Below are 25,651 nucleotides of genomic sequence, written 5' to 3'. Positions count from 1 at the left end.
TGGATAATTTCCAACTGTGATTTTGTGTAATATGTAATGATCAGTCGAAGCACACCATCAGCAAGACGTATTTTAACTTCGAGAGAAAAAATCTTTTCCACGCAGAATTGATCTGGCTTTTTTTCTGTTTCTTCTTTTTTTTTTCTTTTTCGTGGACACATGCCCCTAATGCAAAATGCCTACAGGATGTTGTTTGTGTAATGGATGCATCTAAGCAAGCCCTCATCGTCCCAAAGGTAACCCAAGACAGCAAGGCAAGGCTTATATTTCTTTCGAAATAATAAAAGAAAGCTGTTTAACGTTTGCTGGAGACAAGACCTAACAATGGATTGGACATTTTTCATTCGTTGCGTTTCTTGTCTTTGGTCGGTGTTTGTCGATATCTATAGGACCTATACCCTGGAACACGAAGAAAGGGTCTTTTGTAATCATGTACCCACCTTTGTTTGTTGGTCAAGAAGGACGAAAGCTTAACACTTTTACACAAATGCCGTAATCTTAATCTCAGTGCTATAGTTAGGATATAATTGGCAGGAGTGAATAGTCTGTATCATGTTATGGAGACCTAGCAAGTCTCACGCCTACGGCTTGAGACTTGCTACGTCTGAGAGGACTAAGACAAACAACATTTTCCGTTGCATAGTGTTGATGGAAAGATCTCTAACTTCAGAGTCCCCCCCCCCCCCCCCAAAAAAAAAAAAATGCATTTCAGTAAGTCTATAGTGGTGGACTTGGTCACCAAAAGTTTTTAAGGTTTTTTAAGTTTAAAAAGCCTTGGGGAGAAATTCGAGCCTTTTTACTAAATCAAATTTGGCAATATTTTGGAAATTTGTACAATAAGTGATTTCGGAAACAGCAAATGTAATTACAATAATTACCCCCAAATTCATTTTTCCCCCTAGACTGTTATATGTGACCCTGCATCACAAACCCAATGTAAAGTCGCCACACATTTTTTTTTTTATAGTCAAGGGCAAATAGAATATTTCAGAAATGAAAAGGGACATCTGTGACATTCCTAATCAACCTATTCAACAAAAAAGTGTTAAAAAAAGAAAGGAAAACTGCTGAAAACACAATTTTCCATTCGTCTTACGATCCAAAACTTTACAAATTTAGAATCATGTTGAAGAAGTATAGCTGTATCAGAATGTATTAAAAACTCAAGACGGACTAGGTTGAACCGTTTCACCTATTTCGAGTCTTCATGTAAAATTAGGGCGTGCGATTTTTGGTTGGTTGTGTGATGCTACGTGACAGATCAATCTACTTCAGATGCGTAACGTGTAGGCCTATGTGTTTTGTCTTCACCGTTCTATTACACTACATTTAGTCCAGTTGCTCCCGTCTCATTTTCTCCAAGGACCTTAAGGTAGGGGTTAGGGTTGTGACAGGGTTTTCAATTTAGTTTCATGTGAGGACTAGGATTAAAGTTAGATCTATGTTTCTGGGTACACTTTATGTTAGGGTCACCGTGCAGATATTTCACGGGAGCAATTGTCGCAGATGTAAATGTCATGGAACCGTCTAACACACTCAGATGCACATAATGTGCACAGTATCTACAGTCAAACCTGTTTATAGCGACCACCCAAGGGAGGCTAAAAAGTGGCCGTTATAGCGTGGGGTCCGCTATAGACAAGTTACCCGACCTTTGTGTGCAATGCCTGCATGTACATGTATCATCGTTGTATACATTGATACTCACATGTACATTATGTGTATATTTTACAATGCACACGTGTGTTTCATGCACTGATCAATCCCGGTATTGATCAGGTTATTACACAGTAGCATGTGTACAATCGTGAAGACACCTTCACACTAGTCCATTACATGTAATTATGATTGAATGAGTGATGAATGCAGCGGTGGCGATCACTGAACGTGACCCATGAGTGACTGGCACGGCTAGAAAGCTGAATAACACGCTGAATTATCGGCTCGGCTGCAGCAGCGGCTCCGTGTGGGTCCGTTGCCGCTCCCGGTGGCCGCTAGAAAGGTTAAAATTTACCGCGGAAGACAAAATTTGTGGCCGCTGGCCGCGTTAGACAGGTGGCCGCTATAGACAGGTGGCCGCTAGGGCAGGTTTGACTGTACATGTTTTTAAGCAGCACTGCTGCAAATGATTTCAATCGGTCTTTTACACGGTCTATCTACAGTTGTACCTTACCTGTCTTATCTGAGCGTTTGTTTAATTAGATTCATTTTGTTTATTTTGTCTGTGAACAAAACGTGCACACAATGAAAGTTTAAGTGAGCGAAAAGGTTACGAAAATTAGAAATTACAGGTAGTTACACAAAACTTTCCAAATTTGGTGATGTCTGTTGATTTTTCACATGTCTTTTGATGATTCTATTTGGCAAGGACCTGCCAAAACTGCCTAATTTCCCATCACCCATTGGGCTCCTTTTTGTTCCAATTGTTTAGGATTTCAAAGATGAGAATCTCCGCTCTGACTCTGACCTTTATTTAAATAGAAAAAAACAAGTCTTTCGAATTCTTTGCCGGATCTGAGTATTTTGTTATCTTTTTAAGTGCCCTTGCAGTAGTCTTAAGACATTATTTTAGTCATGTTAATTAATGATGATCGTAACCTAGATAATGATGATAACATAAATATCAGTCAGGTTCCTTGAGGTTTTTACTGCAGGCTTAGATTTGCTACTTCAGGACTAAAAAATGTTTAAAAGGTTGCAACCATTCCTTTCCAGAATATATTATTAATTCATCAATCATCGATGAGACGTTCGATTTATATAGAAACCCCTTCCTGTAGCTCCTTTGTAGAGCCTCTCCCTGGAGCCCCTTCATGGAGCCCCTCCATGTACCCCTTTCCTGTAGCCCCTCGATGTAGCCCCTCCCTGGAGACCCTCCCTGTAGCCTCTCCCTGGAGCCCCTCACTGGAGCCCCTTCCTAGAGCCCCTCCATGGAGCCCCTCCCTGTAGCCCCTCCCTGTAGCCCTCCCCTGTAGCCCTTCTCTGGAGCCCCACCATGTAGCCCCTCCCTGTAGCCTCCTGTAGCCCCTCCCTGGAGCCCCTTCCTGGAGCCCCTCTCTGGAGCCCTTCCCTGGAGCCCCTCCCTGAAGCCCCTCCCTGGAACCCTTCCCTGGTGCTCCTCCCTAGAGCCCCTTCATGGAGCCCCTTCCTGGAGCCCCTCCCTGGAGCCCCCCCCCCAAGTAGCCCCTCCCTAGAGCCCCTCCCTGTAGCCCCTTCCTGCAGCCCCTCCCTGGAGCCCCTCCCTGTAGCCCCTCCATGTAGCCCCTCCCTGGAGCCCCTTGCCTCCCTGGACATAGCCCCTCCCTGAAGCCCCTCCCTGGAGCCCTCCATGTAGCCCTTCCCTGTAGCCCCTCCCAAGAGCCCCTTCATGGAGCCCCTTCCTGGAGCCTCTCCATGTAGCCCTTCCCTGTAGCCCCTCCCTAGAGCCTCTTCTGGGAACCCCTCCCTGTAGCCCTTTCCTGGAGCCCCTTCATGGAGCCCCTTCCTGGAGCCCCTCCCTGGTGCCTCTCCATGTAGCCCTTTCCTGTAGCCCCTCCCTAGAGCCCCTTCATGGAGCCCCTCCCTGGAACCCCTCCCTGGAACCCCTCCCTGGAGCCCATCCATGTTGCCCCTTCTATGTACACCTTCCCTGTAGCCCGTCCCTGGAGACCCTCCCTGTAGCCCCTCTCTGGAGACTCGCCAGGGCGTCGGGACTTGTCATCAGATTCCGCAGCTACACTGAGGACTGAATGAAACGCATTTGGCTGGAAAAGGAGTGTACACTTTGATAGATAATGCCGGGAAAAAAATAGATTGATTTACCACAAACTTGCCTTTATATTTGTGGTTTTTGTTTTATTTTGCTTTGTTGGTTTTTTTTTTCTGTGCGAGTCATTCGAGTTGGTAGGACTGATCAGGCTTTATTCAGAAATTACGAGAATGACTGCCAACATGCATATACCATCGAACACGTGCTTCATCTTTGTTTTTACGAAAGTCATCATATTACTCAGTAGCTTCTTTGGAAAAGTTCCAAAATTACGACATCTCTTAGTTACCATCATGTAATTTCCCATGGTGAAAGATACTTAGTGTACTATGGGTTGGACTGAAATGTCGATACTTTCAATAATTTAAAAAAAAAAGGCTGAATCTGTTGCCAAAAAAAAAAAGAATAAATATTCATACATATGTATATCTGTACATAAACGCCTCTGGTGACCCAAGTTGCAATGCACTTGATACCTGAATGGTTCATCCTGTCTCCGCTACATGTCTTTCCTTCCAGGGTTCACCATGGACTGGACTCAAGATCCTCCTCAGGAGGTGAAGAGTGAAGACACATTCTACGTGCACTACTCGGTGACGGCAGACCTCCATTTCTTCGACTGGGCCATTCGAAATGACACCTCCTACGCGTTGGACAACGGCCCAATCTTCACACAATTCAAGTACAGTCAGCCTCTTTCTTACCATTCGTAGCATGTTGTTGTGCAGTGATACCTTCACAATGTCTGTTAAAGTACTAAATTCCTCAAAGCATCTATACACTGTATGTGTGACCTACCAAACTCGCCCATGCTTATACACGGTCGCAAAATAAAAATGAAAACAAATATTAAATTATCAATGTATTCGAATATCACTCTGTTGCATGATATCTTTTTCCTATATATATATATATATATATATATATATATATATATATATATATAATATTGGACTGAAGTGCAGTTAAATGAATTAGACAGTAATCCTAGAACTGCGCAATCAAAAGGGTCCCGTTCGCGAGTGATGTGGGAATTCCGGATGTTACGGCACAAATTGTCGCCCCCGGCTCAGGGCAACAATTTGAGCCGGAGTTGGTGGCACAAATTGTCGCCCCTGCATATTTTTGCACCGTTTTGTGCAATAATTATCAAGTAAGCCACACTAGTTATATTTGGTCCTGTATGATTATCAATGTCTGCCCACAATGTGCACGTGATTCTGTCACAAGAGTTAATGTTTTATTCGTCTTTCTACAATATTCCTAAGAACTTCGACAAGACCTCCTAGCTTGTTAGTGAGATCAATGTGGATGTCGGTGTCTCCCACCAAATAACTGTCCTATGAAATTTATAGTCTTTCTTGAGTTGGAGATGGGCAAGGTCCTCCGCTGAGTTCCATGGGGGCAATTCACATTGGTTAACATGTCGTTTCTTTATGACGTTGCCGAACCTTCCTAACCACCTGTTTGGTAATTCCAATCGGCAAACTGGAACTTACAGAAGTAACGAGTTTATGCCCTCTTGTCAAGCTTATTAATCAACCCCATATTGAACACCTATCTGTATGAAGCCGGTCAACCGTAAAGGCCTCTGTCCATTGCTCCTGTGTTCTAGGGCTAGCATGAAAGGTAAACTACGATACTTGTTAAATCGTCTAGTCCACGATGTCCGCATATAGCTCCATGTTGTAGAGTTGTGCTTACCCTATCAAGATCGAACAAAAAAAAAACACGCAAGACAGTACTGTTTGAGAGGAATTAATTGACAGTACAAGTAGCCAGTAGAAAGCATGAAACCAGCATGCGCAGCGACGGGGGATGAAGACTCCTCATTCTTTGACATTGTGACCCGCTACAACAAAAGGATCCTAAAGTCGCTGACGGCTGAGCAGAGAAAATCGAGTTTGAAGTTACATCATCAAAACTGGTCAAAACAATCGGATTTCTGTTTTTGGCAAAATTCTGTAGTCTAATGTTTTTTCTATCATCTGCCGAAATTTCGAAGCTAAATGATAATAGGAAAGGCAAGAAATCACCGTTTTTCTAGGCCATGATTTTCCGACTTTTAAAATGCAACCTGTCACAGAAACGTGTTCGAAGATTTGGATTTAGCGCCGCAGCTAGACTCCGCCCCTAGCAACGAGGAAGTGATCTCATTGGTCAATGCGTGGCATCCTCATTACTGATTGGCCGTGCGTAGCCCGCTGGCGCTAAGCTTGAATGAACATCGCAGAGGTCGCTAGAAGCATGCCTTCTATTGTCAAGTGGTGAAAACTGTCTCGCCTCCCGTTGATCATGATAGCGTCGGAAGGAAAACTTTGAAGGCGTTTTTCTCGAAACTCTGATTTCCTCAACCACTTGACATGCGATAATGAAATCATCGATATCTCCGCAGCTGAGTACTTTTATGGGTTGTGCTATATATGAAATTAAAGCGAACAGTAAGGGAATAATGTCATGCAATTTTGAGAAAATTGCTCTCCCCCGACTTTAGGATCCTTTTGTTGTAGCGGGTCACATCAATTATTATAATAGGTTGTTTTTAAGATTTCAGAAACTCATTGAAGTTTTTGTTTTATTATCATTGATTTGATGAATGGTTTGTTGGATGGTATTCAGCTCGTTTGACATAGCTTTCTTTTCGAGGTGTTCTTATTACAACACTCAACTAGTTTCAAATGTTACTATATTTGAGGTTATCCACCAGTTGGCGCAGAATTGAAAAAAAAATGTATAAACCAACCTATGTGTGTTAATTTGAATGATGTCTGGGTTTTTTTTTTTCAGTGTCTGTAAGGTGGAAGTCTTTATGTCGTTTTCAGCAGAGACGTACCTCAGAGATCCAATGAACTTTGCGCTAGTCACTTCTGCCTATAGCCTTAAATGTAGGCATTCTGATAGCGCGAGGGATGTGAAGTAGTTGGTCCCCAGTTTTCGTTTGAAGTAGATAGATTCAAGGGGGCTAAGAGGAGTATGGATCTATGAATTGGAATGTAATGCATTTGATATTGTCCCAAATAATACAACGATGAAATATACATGGTACCCGCATAGTTTCGACCTTGATATTGAACATATGTCATATAGAGTCCTTGCAGCAATTAATCTAAGAAAAACTGTGTGACTGACTCCAACTTGACTTCTAAAGATTGCCAAAGTGCCTGTCTTTTCTAGATATGTAAGCAAATGCATGTCAACACTGTGCCTCGCTTTGAAAACAGCACTCATTATTTTCAATTCACTGGACTGCAAAAGTCAAACAAACTCCAGACCACTTCATAATCGAGTTTGTCGATGCTGATGTGCACGGTATCGCTAGGCAAGTATCATCTGATGCTTCTCCACCATCACACTCTTAGTCTCTAAAACATCCCTGCTAGTCTGTGATTTTACAGACCTTTGCTTTCCCCTTCTTTTGTTCGTTCTGTATCTAGCCCAATAACACATCGAGGAGTTAACTATGTTTTCTTAATGGTATTGACTTTATCTTTTGTTCAACTTCTTTGCCATTGCAATGTCATACATTTCGTTTGTTTTTGGATTTTGTTTCAAAAAAAAAATCATACTCATCATCACTATTATCAAATAACCATAACAGGCCCAAGATAAGTAAACATCTGCTTTCTCACAGACAAATACATTTCAGTCCTAAACACAAGTCCCTTGATCATAACGTAATGTTCAGGGCTTCTGTCGTTTAAAATTGCACAGTCATGCTTGAAGAATTAGTGCAAAAATGCACTAGTCACTAGCAAACAGGACCTCAATTTTGAACCCTGCTAAAAATAGACAAGCAAACTAGCATAAGAAAACGAAATAAAATGTTAATAAGTTTTAGGACTGTATGTTTACATTATTTTACTTTCTTGTTATCAGTTTTGATCTTATTTTCTTCTGAAGACTCTCCTGCAGACTCGGAGGATTAAAAAAACTAGGATCGTTTGTCTGACTCTGAAACTTGCCATTTATGAGAGATTTGTTACCTCATTCTAATCCCATTTAGAATATTTTCTCTGATCCCCATTGTTTTGTCAACAAGGTCAATTTGATGACTTTGTCAAAAACGTTTGTTTCTTAAAGAGCTTTAATGAATTACTCATTTAGCTGTCCATCATGGGTCATCCATCAAGTACTGAATGTCATAGTTGACATAATCCAAGAAAAAAAAGATGGGAACTATGTGACAGCTTATTCTTGCCGACGAGAGAGTCATGTGCTGGAGCGTTAGACCTAATAAGCTGCAAATCGCGAAATGAAAGAGTATCTAATGCTGTTAGTCTTGATAAGCTGAAATCGAAAATAAGCGAAACAATGGATACCTAATTTCATACTGTATAGGTGTCAACTCAACAACACAAACTATCCTTAGGCTTGGTTTTATGTTTTATCTCTCTATAACGGAGCAACACAAAAATACGAATAATTCTAGGGGGTTTTAATGAGATATTAGGAACATACTAAAAAATGCTTTGAATGTCAAGTCCGAATTCTAGCTATATCTATCTACTATCTTCAACAGATTTAGGGATACTCAATAAACCGATACATCCAAATAATCGTTGTTAGATATGATGTCCGGACCCTAACGATGATGACAGAACAAGAGTCCAACACGCATGGTTTTAATTGAACATGAAACCCGTGATCATTTTTCTTGCTTGGTTTACTGTATACTTTGAACGATGTTAGGTTCGTTATTATCAACATACCTGGGATGATACATTTATGTATAAATTCGCACCCCTTGATTTAACGTGAGGACTCAAAAAAGGTGAAACGGGTCAACCAAGTCAACATTTAGTGGTTTTTTTTTCATATTTTCTTAAAGAGATACCCTTCTTCTACATTGTTCTTAAGTTTGGGATCATACAATAAATGGAAAAGTGCATTTTCAGAAGTTTTTCTAAAACCTTTTTTTTTTTGTAGAGTAGTGAGATGAGATATGTCTTAGAGGCCCAGTTTCATTTTTGATAACCCTTTGCACACTCTTCACTTTCAAGTCTGATAACTTTTGAAAGGATAATTCTACTGCTTTGAAAGTTGGCATTAATCATGGGCAGAATGTGTTAATAGAGCGTGCTCAATTTCAATTTAATTGTTGTTGTTGCCCAGTGGTTTACATCCTGTTTTTGTCACATTCATCGCACAGCTAGCACGGTTTGGCAAAGATTAAGCGGCTTGAATAGACAGATAGACCCTGTACTTCAGAGTCTCTTTTCTCGATTCCCACTTTTCCAGAGTGAGCGCTTTCTTTCCAATATTTAGATAGGTTAGGAGAGTCCATTTGAAATGAGTTATACACCATTTTTAAGAGTCTGCTCTTTTAGAATCTGTCCTTAACAAAAAATCCGTGTCTGGCGACTTTTGTTTGTTTTGTGGTGCAGGGTCACATATATTATTATGTCTGTTGCATAAAGACTAGGCGCTTCTCATGATGTCCAGTGCTACGATTTTGATCGCTTCTCCAGAGTCTCAGATAACAAGACAAATGTAGTTAGCTGCTAGGTAAGTGTTTTCAGATGGAATATCATGCCTCCGCCGAAAAGGTGCCATTATACTTCGTGGCGGCTTCCTCACTTTGAGATCCCGGGTTAATTTTGTTGCTTCTTTCTATTCTCGTCAAAAGACTGGTATAGCTATCCCTTTGGGGACATCTCAGTTTTCTACTCGCATTGGGTTATCCTTCATGGAAGTACTAGTACCTCCTTGGTTTCTAATTCGTTTCTTCTGCTTTCTTTCTTTTTTTTGTCAATTTTTTCTCACAAGAAGCTGCTGATATCAATGACACGGATATTTTGTTAGTTAGTAGGTTAGTTTGTTTGTTGTTCGTGTTTATTTAGATTTTCCACTAGAGTAAATGAAATAATTATTCTTCTGATAACTCACACACTTTGGTAGCATTGCCTCTCATGTCCCCGAAACACTTGTTTCTACCTCTGCCGCCTCAAAGAGCTACCTTAGAACGGCCTCACATCCTAAAAGGGCGCTGAAAACCCTTCTACTGAAAGCTTGTGCTGGCCGGCGTAATCCTGTTTTGATAGGATTTTGATTGCTATTGTGACATGTCTTAGAGGGGAATCCACGCTTTTTACATCAGTTATCAGTGCTGGGCAAAGGAAGGAGAATTAGGGATGTTTGGAGTCACAACGCACAGTGAGTCTTACATGAGTAGGGTGTGTGAACGCCCGTAAAGACGCATCAGCCACTTTACAGTGACACACGGTAGGTTCTTCCCTAATTATTTTATTTATGAGAGTACATCCACAGGCAACCAGCGTACGGTAAGCAATTCAAAGCGACTACAGACTGCAGGAAGACGACTGAAATGGTCAAAGTGGCCATAGAGTCCGGAGGAGCATTAAAAAAAAAAACTGTGTCCCGCTTACATGGAAAGAGCCACCGGGTAGAATGTGCAGAAGTTAGAGAGGGCCTCATTGCTGCAGTACGTGTATGATTTTGCAATCATAAGATAGAAAGAAAAAAAAAGTTCAGACTTCTGAATAGATATGCGTGGACGTTTGTATCTTTTCCCAACATGATGATTCTCAGGGAAAAAAAAATATAGATTTCTTCAATTACAGTTTAGTCGTTGTCTGGGACGGAGGAAACATCCATCAAGAAGAAAGCTGAGCAAAGGAGTTGAAACATGACAGAGGAGATGTTGTGGTTCAGTGGATAAGACCACGGACTATCGATCACGATTGTCCTGGTTCAAGTCTCCTGGCTGTGGCAGCTGTACCCCTAGGCAAAGCACTTTATCGCCATTGCCAAATCCTTCGGAGAGGTTCCGCGGTTGCTTGCATATAAATGTTCAATGCTTCCTTGGCGGTCACGAAAAAAACAAATCAATTCTAGCACTCCATTCCAATTAAAACCAGTAAAAACTGAAGTAGTACTTTTGTTGTTGTCGTTGTTGTTCTTGTTTGTTTGTTTGTTTGTTTGGTGGTTGTTGTTGTTTTTTGTGTGTGTATGTATGTATGTGTTTGTAACCGAAGCAATCATGGATCTGCTGCTATCCGAAGTCCGGCCGACAAAAATAAAAACCAATCAAAAACAAAAACAAACAAAACGACAGCAAATCACACAAGAATGCACTTCAAACTGTTTATTTCTTCATGTTTTTTAAATTACACTATCGTTTTTTTGTCAATATCCGACTGGAAAATCCTCATTATTTTTACGATAACTTGTTTTGTGGTGATGATAATGACGACGATGACGATGATGCTCGCCAAAAGGTACAATTACTATCCGAAATAGTTGTACCAATGTTTACATTTGAGTGCTTCCAAGAATGTGGACTGATGTCAAATGACTCTAGAAAGACTCCATAAGATCATGACATGGCTGTAACATGATACGTATCCCTAAATTATGAACGCTTGCATGCATAAAACATCACGCCGGTCTGACTAGCCTTCCTGCCTCCTGTAATGGACTTGTCATTCCTATGCATTACAAATTAGACGGAAGACAGCATGTAACCTCAATGTGGGGATAACTTGCTACACCTAGGCTGTTTTGGTGAAATAGGATAACACTGTTATATCTCAGTCAAAGTGCGCCAAATTATAATAGGCTATATGTGGGAGATTCCACACGTTCCTCTTCTCTTTTTAAGAGGCCTCGTCTTGATACTTTGCCAATATTCTTCGCATTGTCGAGAGGTTAAAGTGCAATTCAACACCAGGATGAAGAATAGTAGAGGTCACCACTGAATAGGACATCAAATGAATAAAAAAAAGGTGGATATAGATACAATAGATATATTCCATATATTCCACACAACAATAGCAATTGCAGTACTAAAATTAGCAACCACATAACTATGCAAAGCGACTGAGGTAATAATGCAATCGGTTTACAAGTTTATCCACTGATACGCACTTTTTTCTCATCAATTCTCCTTTTTCACATGAAACAAGCTTTGTCCAGTGCTTCATGTTTTCTGTCGTTGCTGATGTTGTGGTTTGGTAAATACTCTGAAATTATGTATACTACACCGCGAGGGTTGTGCTTACAAATCAATCGAATTTTATTGAATATTGTTCAGTTCAGTTCAGTTCAAGCCAATTTATTTCTGCATTCTATTTTCAATACAATATACCACAGGATCTAACAAAATGTCATAAATTTTACAAATAGTTCCTACGTTTCAATACACATTATTGAGTACAATCGTTTAAAGGAACTTTTTTGTTACAGAGAAGAAATCTAAGCAGTGTCAAAATTTAAGGTATATTGTACCACAGAATATCTCTTCGAATTATTTTTAAGAGAGAAAATATACGTGTAAACTCTCTAAAAAATATCGAGTGAAAATATTCACTCTAAAAGGAGTGAATTAAAAAAAGAGTGAATTTTGAGTGAAAATGTTCATTTGCACTCCTTTTAGAGTGCCCTCAGGGATCACTCCAAAATCTTCGAGTGATCCTTGAGGTCACTTCAAAATGAGTGAAAATGAACATTTTCACTCAAAAATCACTCCAATATCACTCTAAATTCACTCTTTTTTGAATTCACTCCTTTTAGAGTGAACATTTTCACTCGATCTTTTTTAGAGAGTAAGATTGCAAACGCAGGAAACCATCTTCATGAGCAGAGCTTCACCAAGAAGATGGTCCAAGGTAAACTTACGACATGAAATAAATCTTAAAGCACGTCATAATGAATGTCGCCATTCGAAGGGTGAACAGCAATGTAGAAGGTGTGATATTTTTGAGCACAAATTACTGCTAAACAGTCTCGAGACTTGACGACATCATAGTTACCCCCAACTTTAGCGCTTACAATGGTTGCTGCCAATATTAGTTTTCAGTGTAGCGTACGAAATTTTATGACGCCATAATATTCTCGCTGTATAAATGTGATTTAGGTACAACTTCTATCACGTTCTTTTTTTTTAACACGATACATTGAAATGAACGTGATTGTACTAAACTTTAGTTTTCTTATGTCAGTAATACAATAATTGTAAGATAAATGAATAATTCATAAACTGTAGTGTTTCCTGCAGTTCTCGTTAAAAACAAATAAAACAATTCCAAAATAACGTTGATATTTCTGATGACTAACGAAATACCAATTGCAATAGGATACCCTTGATTTCCATTTAAGCACAGCACATACATTTATTTTTAAAAATCTATTTTGCATCTCTCGATGGAGACACAGGGAAGGAAACACTAACGATGAGTATTCCATTATTCACACACAAAAAAAAAAGTTTGGCGCCAGTCGCACTCGTTTGTCTCCCTGTCACAATGAGGTCTAACACAACTACATTTGTTAAGAGAATTTGCGCAAACCGATATTTGATATTATCTAATATTCTCTCTAAGGTAAATAGATGAGTAGGACTTATTATCGGTCTGGACGAAATCTCACGAGACGTTCTTCCAGACTTCACAGGATATGTATGGTGTTGATCTCATTCAAAAGAGCAGCATGAGGACGGGGGTTTTAAACACCTCTTTATTAGATTTGGCACCCAGACGAATCGTCGGACTCACGCCAAGCTTTTGAAGGCAACTCATCCATTCAAACGAATGTTTTCAGCAGAACGTAAGATGTATATTCATTTTTTTACGATACTTTTTCCCCTTGTTAACTTATTGATTTCAAGCTTGCGGCAGCCGATCTTTACTCTTGGGAAGAATCTACGTAGTTGAATAATGTGACTTCGCATCATACCATAAATCATCCCATAAAGTTCGAAACTAGATGTGGTTGTCTGTGACATGAAAAAGATGCATTAGATTAAAATAGAAAAAAAAATGATTGAAATGATTGTTCCTGGAACAAAGAGACTGATACGAGAGAGGAATAATTATGAATAATGGATATCAAGATTAAATTCAGTTTTGAACACGCGCTACTTTGAAAATGAGACGTCAGACCAAAAGAAATGAAAGTGAAATTTTTGGCACCATGCGGAAAAGGGAGAGTTAGACAGTACAGGACAGAAATAGTGTGGTTCCCATACTGAATGGATTAGATGACCCCCATCTCCTCCCCCCCCCCCCCACCAAAAAAAAACAAAACAAAACAAAACACAAACGGAGAGAATAAAAGTAAAGTTTATGATCTGCTGAACAAATCGGCAATATGTCTGTCAATTTGTTGGTGATATATTAAAAAGGCAATCCCTCTGCAGTTGTTTAAGAGCATTTTGCAAAACAAACTAAAAAGAAACCCCACTCTTTCCAATAAAAATGAAAATAAAAAGAATGTGGATTCTGAAAATGATTTAACTGTTTATATGAATATTCATTTGGCTATCGTTGCTACAAATAGAAGGAAACCATAATATTTTTGTTATGACATAGATGCAAAGTTATTCTTAGGTTTTGGGATTTCATGACAACCTTGATTCAGATGTCTAAAATATGAAAATTATGTATGATTGCAAGAGCGACTTTACCTCTTGAATTATATACCAAAAACATTTTGTAACAACCATTATGAGTTTGTCTCAGATGTAAGGTATGTAAGGCACAAGGTAAAGAAAAATCTTTACAGACCAATGTCATTCTCGCTTATCTTTTGAAATAATTTTCATCAGCTCCGTGCTAATCTAACATTGTGTAGCGGAAATTAATTTTCGAAATTCTCAGCTGCAATGATTAATTTTCAACTGTTACCAAAAATCTTACCAATGATTTTGCGTGCAATATTATGTATTTAATTAAATGATCCTCAGATATGCTAATGTCTTTCGACTTCATATAATACAAAAACCCAATGTATTATGATTGCGATGAAAATGTGATAAAATGGTCTCGTTGCTGTTTCAGTTTAAGAAGACAGCATGACACTGTGAATGATAACTAGCCACTTAAAGTTTCTTTGTTTTGTATGATGTCTTGCAGAGAGCATGCTATATGACCTATTCGGCTGCTATTCGGTCGTATTCTGGCCTATTCGGCTCACTCGCCTGTATTCTGCTCTGTATTCGGGTAACGATTTCGGATGGATTTGGGGAGGTATTCGGACATTCTGGGCAGATTCGGCTCTATTCGTGATATTCGGGTCTATTTGGCTAGATGATTCGGGCCGTTACTCCCCTACTGATACGAATATGTCCGACTCAGCCCAGAATGCCCCGAATGCCCCGAATGCATCCCCGAATCCAACCGAATTGCATCCGAATACATCCCGAATGTGGCCCGAATGAAATTTGTCGGGGCCACATTCGGGAGTAATCTTGAGGGTATTCGGCTGGTTTTGAACATTTCGAAACGAATGTTCCAGAATCCCTCCCGAGTTTTCGCAATTGATTCAGCTCCGGTGTAACCGAGGCTTTAACCCCCCCCCCCCCCCCCCGCAGATCTGCCACAGCCTGTCATGACACCTGCTCGTCTTTTGCAGCCTAAAGATTCAATGCAATTTTGAACAAAGATCTCGCTATAAGGACTATTAAAATGATTTTCACAACATTGTGTGATTCTTATAGTGACAAAGTATTTATTACATTGTAATTATGCCCAGATCTAGACTGGCACATTTCCCAAAGTCAGCACACAAAAAAAATAGTTCACCTCCTACTGTTTTATATTAATCTGACTTAGAATCTCCCAACTGATTTATGTGAAACACACACACACACACTAAATGTAGCAACCCTTCATTTGTAACCAGCGTTGCCAGGTCCCAACAGAACAAAATCACTATGAAAAGGCATGTAAAAGATCACCAAATATTAAAAAACACCAAATTTGGGAAATGTAATGTAGGCTTCAATTTCAAGACAAACACAATGAAAACCTCTATGAAACACTGTATTAACAGGATTGCATCGCGCTAGTCTCGGTGCAATTCATTGCAAAAAGTGACGTAGTCACACGTAGGTGCCTTCACACACTAAATGCAAAACGTTTACAATGTGTAGGCCTATGGATAATGCAGATACTCAGTATGTGTGTATGTGTGTGTGTGTGTGTGTGTGTGTGTGTGTGTGTGCGTGTGTGTGTGTCGAGCGTGACAAAAGACGCACACGGTATGTTTCTACAGGAAATTCCAACGCATTCTAAGAGGAGAACTTTGGGGAAATGCATTTTCGTTTTTATTTACTGCCATCATTTTTCATTGGTCTTGAAATCACCAAAAGAATTACCAAAAATCACCAAAATGTTAATATGATTTGGTTACCAGACTAAAATCGTATCACCAAGGGCTTCCACAAATCAAATTTCACCCACTTTTTGGTCACCGAAATCACCATCTGGCAACACTGTTTGTAACGGAGAGCTAGGTCTTCCAGTGAACAGCAACAAACAAAACAAAACAAAACAAAAAAAAAACACTCTCTATCAAGCCTTAATTTAAGCTTACTCTAATGTTTGTCAGATATAACATGCTTATCTAAGACGCTTAATATCAAACGTTACTCAAATGCAAGCTCTAAGAATGTTTCTAGCGGTGGACAATGTTTCATTCGTCAAATGTTAAAAAAAAAAACACCTGCATTTCTATAACCTCTTGAAAAACATTTACCACAAAGTTTATGTGTTAATCGCGAAATGAGGGAAGCTTCTATCCTTCAATTATTAACAAAACCATGATGTTACAATTCATCCACGCCAATAATTATTTTACTTTAAGCTGCATAACACTGCACTCCGGGTCCTATACTATATAGTTCCACAAGAAATCAGATCAGTAAACCCTTTCAACATTTTCCGTGGAGTAATTTTAGTGTTGATTTACCTGTTAATCGCGATATGAGGGAAGTTTCCTAATTAATCATGATATTACGTTTTATCCTTGTCAATAATGAATTTTCTTTAAAAATAAATACGTATAAGATTATACTCCGGGTCCAAAATTATACAGCTCCTTTTTACAAGAAATCATATTAGCAAACAGTTTCAACTCCTTCTAGTAATTTTACAACTTTTATTTCAGACACGTGATATGCTTGTCATTGTTTTGTCTCATAATAGTATTTTTTTTTTGTTTCCTTCAAATGTTTCATGCTACGCTGTAGATTTATCTTAATTCACATATTGCAGACCTTTTTCTGTCATGTAAAGTTTTCAATATGTATTTTCCCCTGCAGCTATGATTGCTATATTTCACATGGCCTTGCCAAAAGGCAGCTTTTAGCTGATGGTTGTGCTCTTTTCTTTACCATGATGAAATAAAAGTTACTCCAACTTAGAATAGAAGACGCAATTTTTTAATTCAGTAATATGACGTACAACATAAGAAACAACGCTTCCGCAAAATTTAGTATACGCAAATAAATTGTCTGGTATAGTACAACAAATACTTGGCAATTGCAAAGCAATTGTGTGTTATCTTTATGTCTGTGTTATCATAACGTTGACAGACTTGGTTTGCAGCGTGTTTGTACCCGCTTCACTTGCCATCCATAGTACTATATGAACCCCGTGTCTAGCTGCCACGATCGGGCCTCTTATTTACAATACTCATTCTCTATTCATTAATTAGGATATAAAATGAGAAACATGAACATGCTTCTCTGCTCCCGCTGCGAGATTCAAGGCATCCATTAATCCTATTTCTGTTCCAGTTGACCTTTTGTAAACTTAATAGGGCAAGTGTTCATTACAAGGAGAAGAAGAAAAAAGACGGAGAATTAGAAAAAAAAAGTAATATCGTGGGAGAACACCGTCTCGCTGTCAATCGCAGTTCTCTGCATGTGGTGTAATGAGAGTCCGAGGAAAAAACCAACATATCAACGGATGTAATACAAGTGTCAAAACAACGGATAACCTTACGTACATGCGATGATCAAGATGAGCCTGCAAGCGATAAACTCAAGATAAAAACGAGTATAAAAAACATGTGTGTCTATCACACACATACACACACACACACACACATACACACACACACTCATGCATATGTATATATATATATATATATATATATATATATATATATACATATATTTATATATACATATTAGAGAATGGAGGATAGACCAAAAAAAAAAAAAACAGGAGTGCATGGGAAGAGAAAAAATAGATCGGAAAGAAAGTACAGTTGACTCAGAAGCTTATCTTACTGGGAAGACTGTGCTCAGATGACTGAAAGTGTACATACGGCCTTTATTCTCCGCAGGCGATGAAATTATATCCCGATGATCTTTCTTCTTTTCTTCTTTCTTTTTTTTTTTTTTTTTGATCTTGCATGAATATGAGATAATAAGCACGTAGGCACATGGGGTGCGGATATGTTCGGGTGAACCAGACATTTCGCCAGTCTGTTGGAAAGGTCCCTTACTGACTCAGACGTTAGCGATTGACATAAGGCGTCCGCTTTACGTAGACCTATATTATGTTATGTGCCGCGTATTTTGCCGTACCATTGTTTTCAATTAATACACGACAAGTTCATATATCAACATTCCCTTGCCCATTAATTGTATGCAGTGCGCAGTCGAGCGGGGAAAAAAGGAACAAACTGACAACGTTCCTCCACGTACTTTCTCGAATGCCTACATCGCAGTTTCCTGGATGAAAAAAAAAATGCAACAAAATAAAGCAAACAGAAACTCTGTAAATACTTGGCATATTGAATTGTTAAAAAACTGCATCAATTTGTTTAGTAACCGGTATCAAAATTACCGACTCAAAATATAGTGTCGTGGTAAACATTGCTAATCTATCGTGTCATAACATCACTAAATTTCTGGTTATTTATAAGTTTAGGCCTGAAATCAATGACACATGTGCAGACTAAAATAAGAAAAGACTAGCAGATAAAAACCAACCTGGAATAGCGCATGACTGACAACAAATTCTTTCAGAGATACCTTCTTCATTTCTAGATGTCTTGAATACAAACCAAGATGATATACGTAACTTGTCAAATACCAGTCGGTGTTCAAATAAACATAAGAAAATGATTAGTGGGCCTTTTGTAATGCCCTTCTGGGACAGACTACCCTGCGATGTTTTACTCCCGAAAACTTATAACCGATGAAAGTGCATGTTTTTAGCATAATCCCTCAATTATTGTTTCAGCTTACCCCTCTTTGGCAGACGGGTGCAAAACTTTCCGAGACTCATCTTTTTACATATTAGCATCCCTCTTTTCAAGTCTTGTCAAAACATCATTTCTACCACCTTTTTTGTTATAAGTAATTCTAGATGCTGGAAAACGGAGCAGCTTCTGACAGCCCTCTGCCCTCAAGAGATACACGATTATACATGTATTATATATATATATATATATATATATATATAGTGTGTATAAAAAAAAGGGGTAATCCACAGCTTTGGGGGAGATCTACTGTTTTATAATTATCAGCTATGGAGAGCGCATTATTAATTTTCAGGACAGAAGAACCTTTCCTCTTTCCATTGATGCCTAATTATGTTGACTAATGTCATGCATGACTGAGCACATGAAGTTTAAAGATAACAATGAAAAATTGCACTTTTTCCAAGTTTGTGTGTCACATGAAGGAACAATGAATGTCTCGCTAAAGGGATGAAATCTGTTTTATTTTCTCTCTTCATATTCAAGACATTGTCTGTTGCTGCGCCACGCGCCACGTGACATGACATGCGTACATTCAAGACAGGTATAGATTGATCGGGGGCCCGTTTCATAAAACTTGTTATCAGTGGCAACTGCCACATTTCTATGACAAATTTGCTCTCAGCCAATCGGAAGCAAGGATTTCAGTAGCTTGTCACATCTATGACAACTTGTCACTGATAACAAGTTTTATGAAACGGGCCCTGGTCTTACCAATCTGCAAAATATGATTTTATATACATGTACCTATATTCACCTTTTTTGAAACAAACATTTTCATTACTAGCGCAATATATCGAGCAACAATTCAAAATCTTATGTCTAAATTAAATGCCATTATTTCATCAGTGGAGACGAAGAAATCTAGTCCTGGGGGGCATTTCATGAAGCGTTTTGTCAGATATTTCGTCTGACCAAATGTTAAAAGCTACTGAAATCCTTGCATCTGATTGGCTGGGAGCAAATTTGTCCGACAAGTTGTCGGACAAAAATGCTTCATGAAATGCCCCCCTGATGTCATTAAAAGTATTTGTTTCACTCTAATTTCATATCCTTTACATTTGAAGTGTACAGGGACATGAATCTAAATTCCTAATATTGTCCTGGTTGAAACAATTTAACAGCAATCTGAGAAGCTAACAAAAGTGGACAAACACAGATGAAGCGCTTGTTAAGTAGATAATTCTTATTATGAGCACAAATCATATTTGCTGTCAATTAGAATAAAGCTGAAGTATTTCTATCAATGATATATTATTACAGCTTAAGCACCATCTTTCACCTGCTTCTAGACTTTGTATGGATAAGCACTTTTGCTGTCAAAGAGTAAAATCTCAGGCTCAGGGTAACGTATTACGACACCGTCCATGATAACTTCTTAGCAAGGCGTAAGAGTCACCTCCTACCCCATCCCACCTTATTTATGATAACTTCCTAACCAGGCGTAAGAGTCACCTTCCACCCCTCCCACCCTTTTTTTTTTTCTTTTAGCTTTCTATTTCCTGACGACCTTTGGATCTGCTGCTGCTTCCATGGCTATCGCCTTTCGTTTCATTACCTTCTGTGTTTTTGCAGCAGTTTGGCCTGGGGAGCATCGAACTTTCACATGGTTCACATGTAACGTGCGGACGACCACACCAAGCAGATTCTTGATCAAATTGCTTTGAAGAGACATGCCGCTCTCAAACATGCTTGTCTGCGGTCAATCTTTGGTGAAATCCTAACAAGTTTCCACACACCCTGGTGCAGACCAGCTGAATAGACACCATCTTGCTTGTATTTGGTCATCTTGTAAAATCACATGCATCGAAGAGACGCCTGTTTGATGAAGGTTTCATACTTCCCTAGGAATGGTGACTTACATTTTGGCTTGGCTGAACCTCTTAAATGTCTACGTATTAGTTTACAGACGAAGTAAACAAAGTAAATTGCCATCTCACCGAACAATATGTTCCGGGGGAACTCCATCTGTTTTTTTTTTTTTTTAAGTTGTTGATTATTGAGATAATGCTGTAAGGTTTTGCTCGGGGTAGTGCATATAGAAGAACATGGAGGGTAAAAGATAAACAAGGACGAAAATAAACAGGGATGGGGGATTCTGTGTCTTTCTCAGTGAGGAGAAAGCCGGTACCGCTGGATTATGAACCCATTTCTAGCAGGAAATGTCAATCGAAAGTCACTGATCCATCAGTCACCTTAAGAGCACGTCATCGAGTCACATTCGAGAAATATACTAAAGATGGAATTTAGATAGCAGTCCAAATCTCGTGTATTCATGAAAATATCCACAGAGAGGTTAGCTCGAAAGCCAGGCACATAGGGTACACATTTGTAAACGTCACTGCAAGACCAATATACTCTGAAGTCTAGTTCCTCATCTTTTCCCCTAGATGACTGAACGTCAATTTATATCATTCATCAATTTTCGTTTAAAGCATAGGTACACGAACTATAGTTTTATTTCTGTTTAGCTGTATCCTTTGCCCTTCGACATTGTTCTTTATTAAATTTCTTTTAATGCAAATCAGTCTCTGTATTTATTATGATTGTTAATTCCAAAAAGATGCAGGAGTATATAAAGCGGTTCTTAGGCCATATCAAACTCAAAGGCAAACTTTTGTGCAGATAGTGGAATCTGTAAAATGTGTCGATGAATGCCAGCAATCTTTACAGCCATACACCGCTTTTCACATAATTTGTTTAAGTCGTTTTTATTGGTAATTACGGCGGTTGTGATAAATCTCATGCTACCCCTCAGTGCGGTCTTATTCAACACGCGCAAAGCCCTTAAAGGTTATCGAGGATATTTTGGGCATACCTCACTATAGAACGGATTCGACATCTTTCCTCATGGTAACGTTATGTGTCCTTATCACCCTGCTTTATTCAATACAGCGAAGGAGGTTTCCATTAAGAGTCTCTGATTTCGTGCACATGTGGTTTCCACGACAGCAATAGTTATCACGTGTATGAAATAAAGAAGATGAATACCTCAAGTGTGATGCCGAATAATATGGAATATCATATTCATTTTTGCTAAGGACACACTATCTCTGGAGATTTTCAAACTGATCGCATCTTATCTGTCTTCGGCCTATAGACATTTATATTTGCTGTAAATAAATGTTATTGCACTAAAAAAGAAATGAAAAAAACGTTTTTCTCTTCTTTGCTCTTTATCAGCTATTCAATCTTATCGATATAAAGCCCGCAATCTACCCTTTCTTTGTTTGTCGTTGCTTTCACATTCTCTGTACGATGTACACAGTTCTATTTCGTTTGTTTTGATTTTCAATACCTCAGCCTACCTACATGGCCATCAGCCCACCTGATGTTACTAAAGGGCAGTCATTATATTGCGTTAGAAAGAAAATGCAGATAATTTGTACTTGCGCAAGTACGTGCTCTAGGGTAGGCTCTACTTCAAGCGCCATGTGCAAACCAGTTTACGTCTATATTTTCGATCCTCTTTCCAGACGTGTGCTTGCTTCATACTTTCGGCGGCAAAAACGCCAATATTAATCGCTAATTTTCCCAGTAACGAGAATCTCTAACGCAATAAGTCTGGCGTCTCATGTGGGGTTGGCGGGATACTAAAGATGAAAAGGCTTTACAAGCTACACTGGGGGAGATATATCACCAATAACTTCCAATATGCTTCTTTATTACCATGGTGCAGCCACACTTATCATAGAAATTTCGGCTACGCGTTTTCATGAGAAAATAAAGTTAAAGATTCTCTATGTCTATGTCTATGTCTATGACTCATTTACAGAACTTAAGCAGTCAAGGATTTCCATTGTATATTCTTGGTACTGAACTTTTAAGTTTATTAAGCTCCATCGACGTTCAACTGATAATCAGAAATATGATCAAATCTGTCTAAATCACTTTCACGTTAATTTGCTCGTTCACTTGTGCCAGGTCCTACATTCATAACTCAAAGATAAAGAAAAAGAACAAACAAAACAAACAGTGCCAACTATGTGTTACTGTCTGACAGAATGCAAACATTGTGACTATTATATTAAGCATCCATAGATAATTGACAGGCCAATGATAACAGACTTGATTGTCGGCTAAAGAGTACCACTGGACAAGGACTTTTATTTTCTTTGTATGACAGATATACAACTCATAAACACATATTCAAACAGCATTCATCTCAAAAACTCCTACTTACTACTATGATAATACTGACTACTGACTTTTTCCGGATGGACGCTCTATAACGTCAAATTGCTTGATGCAATCATGCAACGCAGATCGATACAGAATATCGCTAGCCCCTGCATGCATCCAGTGACAACCACTACTCATACATGCGTTCGCCGATCTGTGACGTCGTGATGTTCAATGGTCCTTGTGTTGCTGAAAGTACGTGACTCGAACATGTCGAACGTGAGTGACTATAAAGCCATTCAAAATATTGAACCCTAATTCTAAGAATAAAGTTTTATACATTTAGATTCAAAATCTGAAACCAAAGTAATGATGTCTAAAACTAGCAATTCAGGAAAATTGATAGATTACAAAATTAGTCATAATTTGAAATATTCTGACATGGAACTGTGAGCCTTTCAGCGCCAATTCGCAAGGTTACGTACTCCTTGCAGTCCCACACATTGTATTTTAATGTCTGTTCGTCAAAAATGTATATAGCCTGCGTTATGCCAAAAGAAGTAGGCCTATACACATGTCCTGATTCATATTCTATGCAAACAAAGCACATATTATGGAAGTGTGAGGCAGGACAAACGAGGAGAATGGACCCGAACAAATTATCATAAAGGCCTATATATATATATATATATATATATATATATATATATATATATATGAAGAAGAGTTCGGTTTCAAAAGGTACCAAGTCAATAATTTTAAGTTCTGAGAAAAATCTTGATTTTTTGATTATCATGTTTAGCAACCTCAGATTGGAATGATATTTCCCCCTTATTATACTGTTTATGATACAACATTAAAACCACTCTCATACAAAAAAAAAAAACAGGTCCACACATTTATTTTCAAGGAATTAATCATTTTCAAATTTATGTGGATGTAGTACCTTTTGAAACCGAAGTTTCACATACCATAGACAGATTCCATTTGATGTCATGAGATGTTTCGCGGATTTATCTTTTTCCAGTAATGGTGTTGATGGGGATGTGATGCGAGGTCAAGGGGGCCTAGGTAATTGACAATGTCCTGCCCTATTTAGCATTCAGAATAACAAACCAATTTGCACAGCTCAAGCCCCACTTCTCCCTTGCTGACCAATATTTTGAATAAATGATTGTCATTGGTCATAAGTATTCAAACAAATTTCGCATGCTTCAATGCTCTGGATCCATTGGGCATGGGGGGGGGGGGGGTATCCATTATGCATAAAAGATAATAGTAGGGGAGGGGTCACAAAGACACAGCGCCCCTATAGGCCTACAGGATTACCCAACCAGGCACAGGGACGGTCAAAACATACTGTTCTCATTTCTTTCACACAGGCTTTGTTTTTCATTTCCTTTCGACACCACCCCTTTTATTTTCTGTTTTCCTCATTTTTTTTTCTTTCGTTCTCACCAGGTGATTTCTTTCTTCCCTTTCTCCTTTTTTTTCTGTCTCGGGCTTTATCTCGTGATTTCTTTTATTTTCTTCTTTGTACCTTTTTTTTTGCTTTATTTCTCGCTGTGAATTCTCCCAACACGTGTCTCAAGAACACTCTCTATTCTTAATCTGTTTTTCTTCATTCTTCTTTCAATGGAACTTCGAAGGGAAAAGGTGGAAAAACATTATCTGAATGTGCTGTTTTTCTCAATGATATAATCAAATTCTTCAGGGCCTACACGAATTTCATTCTGGAATTTTTTTACCAGGTTGTAAGGTAAAATCTGATAATCTGAAAGCTGATAAAATCAAGAGGGTCGGTGAGTAATAGGAGTAGCCCTATACTAAACACACATTTGGTATTACCTTTGTGACATTATTAAAGTAAAATATGTAATTTAAACAATCAATATGAATGTATTGTTCAAAGCTTCATGTTACTTCTTTCCTGCCCTGGTACTTATACTTAGCTACGTTATGCATGTATAGAATAGCACAGCATATCCACAGGCAGGGGACAGGTAAAGCACTGTTGGTATGGGTGTCAGAAATGCATGCCATAGTATTTACGTACATTATCTTAACAAAATAATTTTGCTTTCAGACTAGTTGTCACACCCTTATTAGCTGTGAAGCAATTTATATAGGGCATAGTCCATACCTACAAAGTGTCTGTACTTAATTTTGGGGACAATTTATGGCTCAAACTCAACACCCTAGCAGTAACGCACAGTAACTAACAGTTAACGCAGTGCGTGGGACTATATGAAAGTCACGTAATTTCTCCAGTTTCTCCACCGTTTCTCCTTCGCTCTTGTCTACTGCTTTTCATCACTGATCCTTTTCTTGGGATGGTTTGTTATGTTAATGGGTTCTCCTTCATTTTCCTCCATTGCTTGGTCAAAATATGATGAGATTTTTTTTTTAAAGATATTTGTCAGATTTGCGTGATGATTTTAACAGAAAGCCAAAAGCAAACTTCTATTGTATAAATGGTAGAGGGTCAAGTCAATACTGATCACTGATTGGTCAATTTCCCGATGATGTCATTGGAGTGGATGTAGTACCTTTTGAAACCGAACTAAAATGGAAGTAGTACCGTTTGAAACCGAACTGATTTTTAAATGTAATCTTTAAACACTTTCTGGTTGGAAATTCAATCGTTTGTTAGTATAAGTGCATAGAGATCCTGCAAATGAGTACATCAAGACAAAAAAAAAGGGAATTTTGATGAAAAATGGATGTAGTACCTTTTGCAACTGAGCTCTTATATATATATATATA

At 38.7% G+C, this 25,651-nt stretch overlaps 1 protein-coding gene across 1 annotated transcript in view; it reads left to right on the top strand.

Moving 5' to 3' along the window:
* LOC139714097 (atrial natriuretic peptide receptor 1-like) overlaps nucleotides 1–25,651 on the top strand; it is a 283,186-nt gene that overhangs the window by 156,625 nt on the left and 100,910 nt on the right. The window contains exon 3 of the mRNA XM_071625808.1: nucleotides 4,268–4,430. Within this exon, the coding sequence (XP_071481909.1) occupies nucleotides 4,268–4,430 (163 nt within the window). The remainder of the gene's footprint in view (nucleotides 1–4,267; nucleotides 4,431–25,651) is intronic.

The sequence above is a fragment of the Diadema antillarum genome, unplaced genomic scaffold (genome assembly GCF_040938485.1).
Source record: "Diadema antillarum isolate AM-2024a unplaced genomic scaffold, OU_Dant_1.0 seq00002158_RagTag, whole genome shotgun sequence".
Classification (NCBI taxonomy): Eukaryota; Metazoa; Echinodermata; class Echinoidea; order Diadematoida; family Diadematidae; genus Diadema; species Diadema antillarum.
The sequence above is the reverse complement of the archived record's forward strand: the minus strand, read 5'-3'. Positions and strand labels throughout refer to the sequence as shown.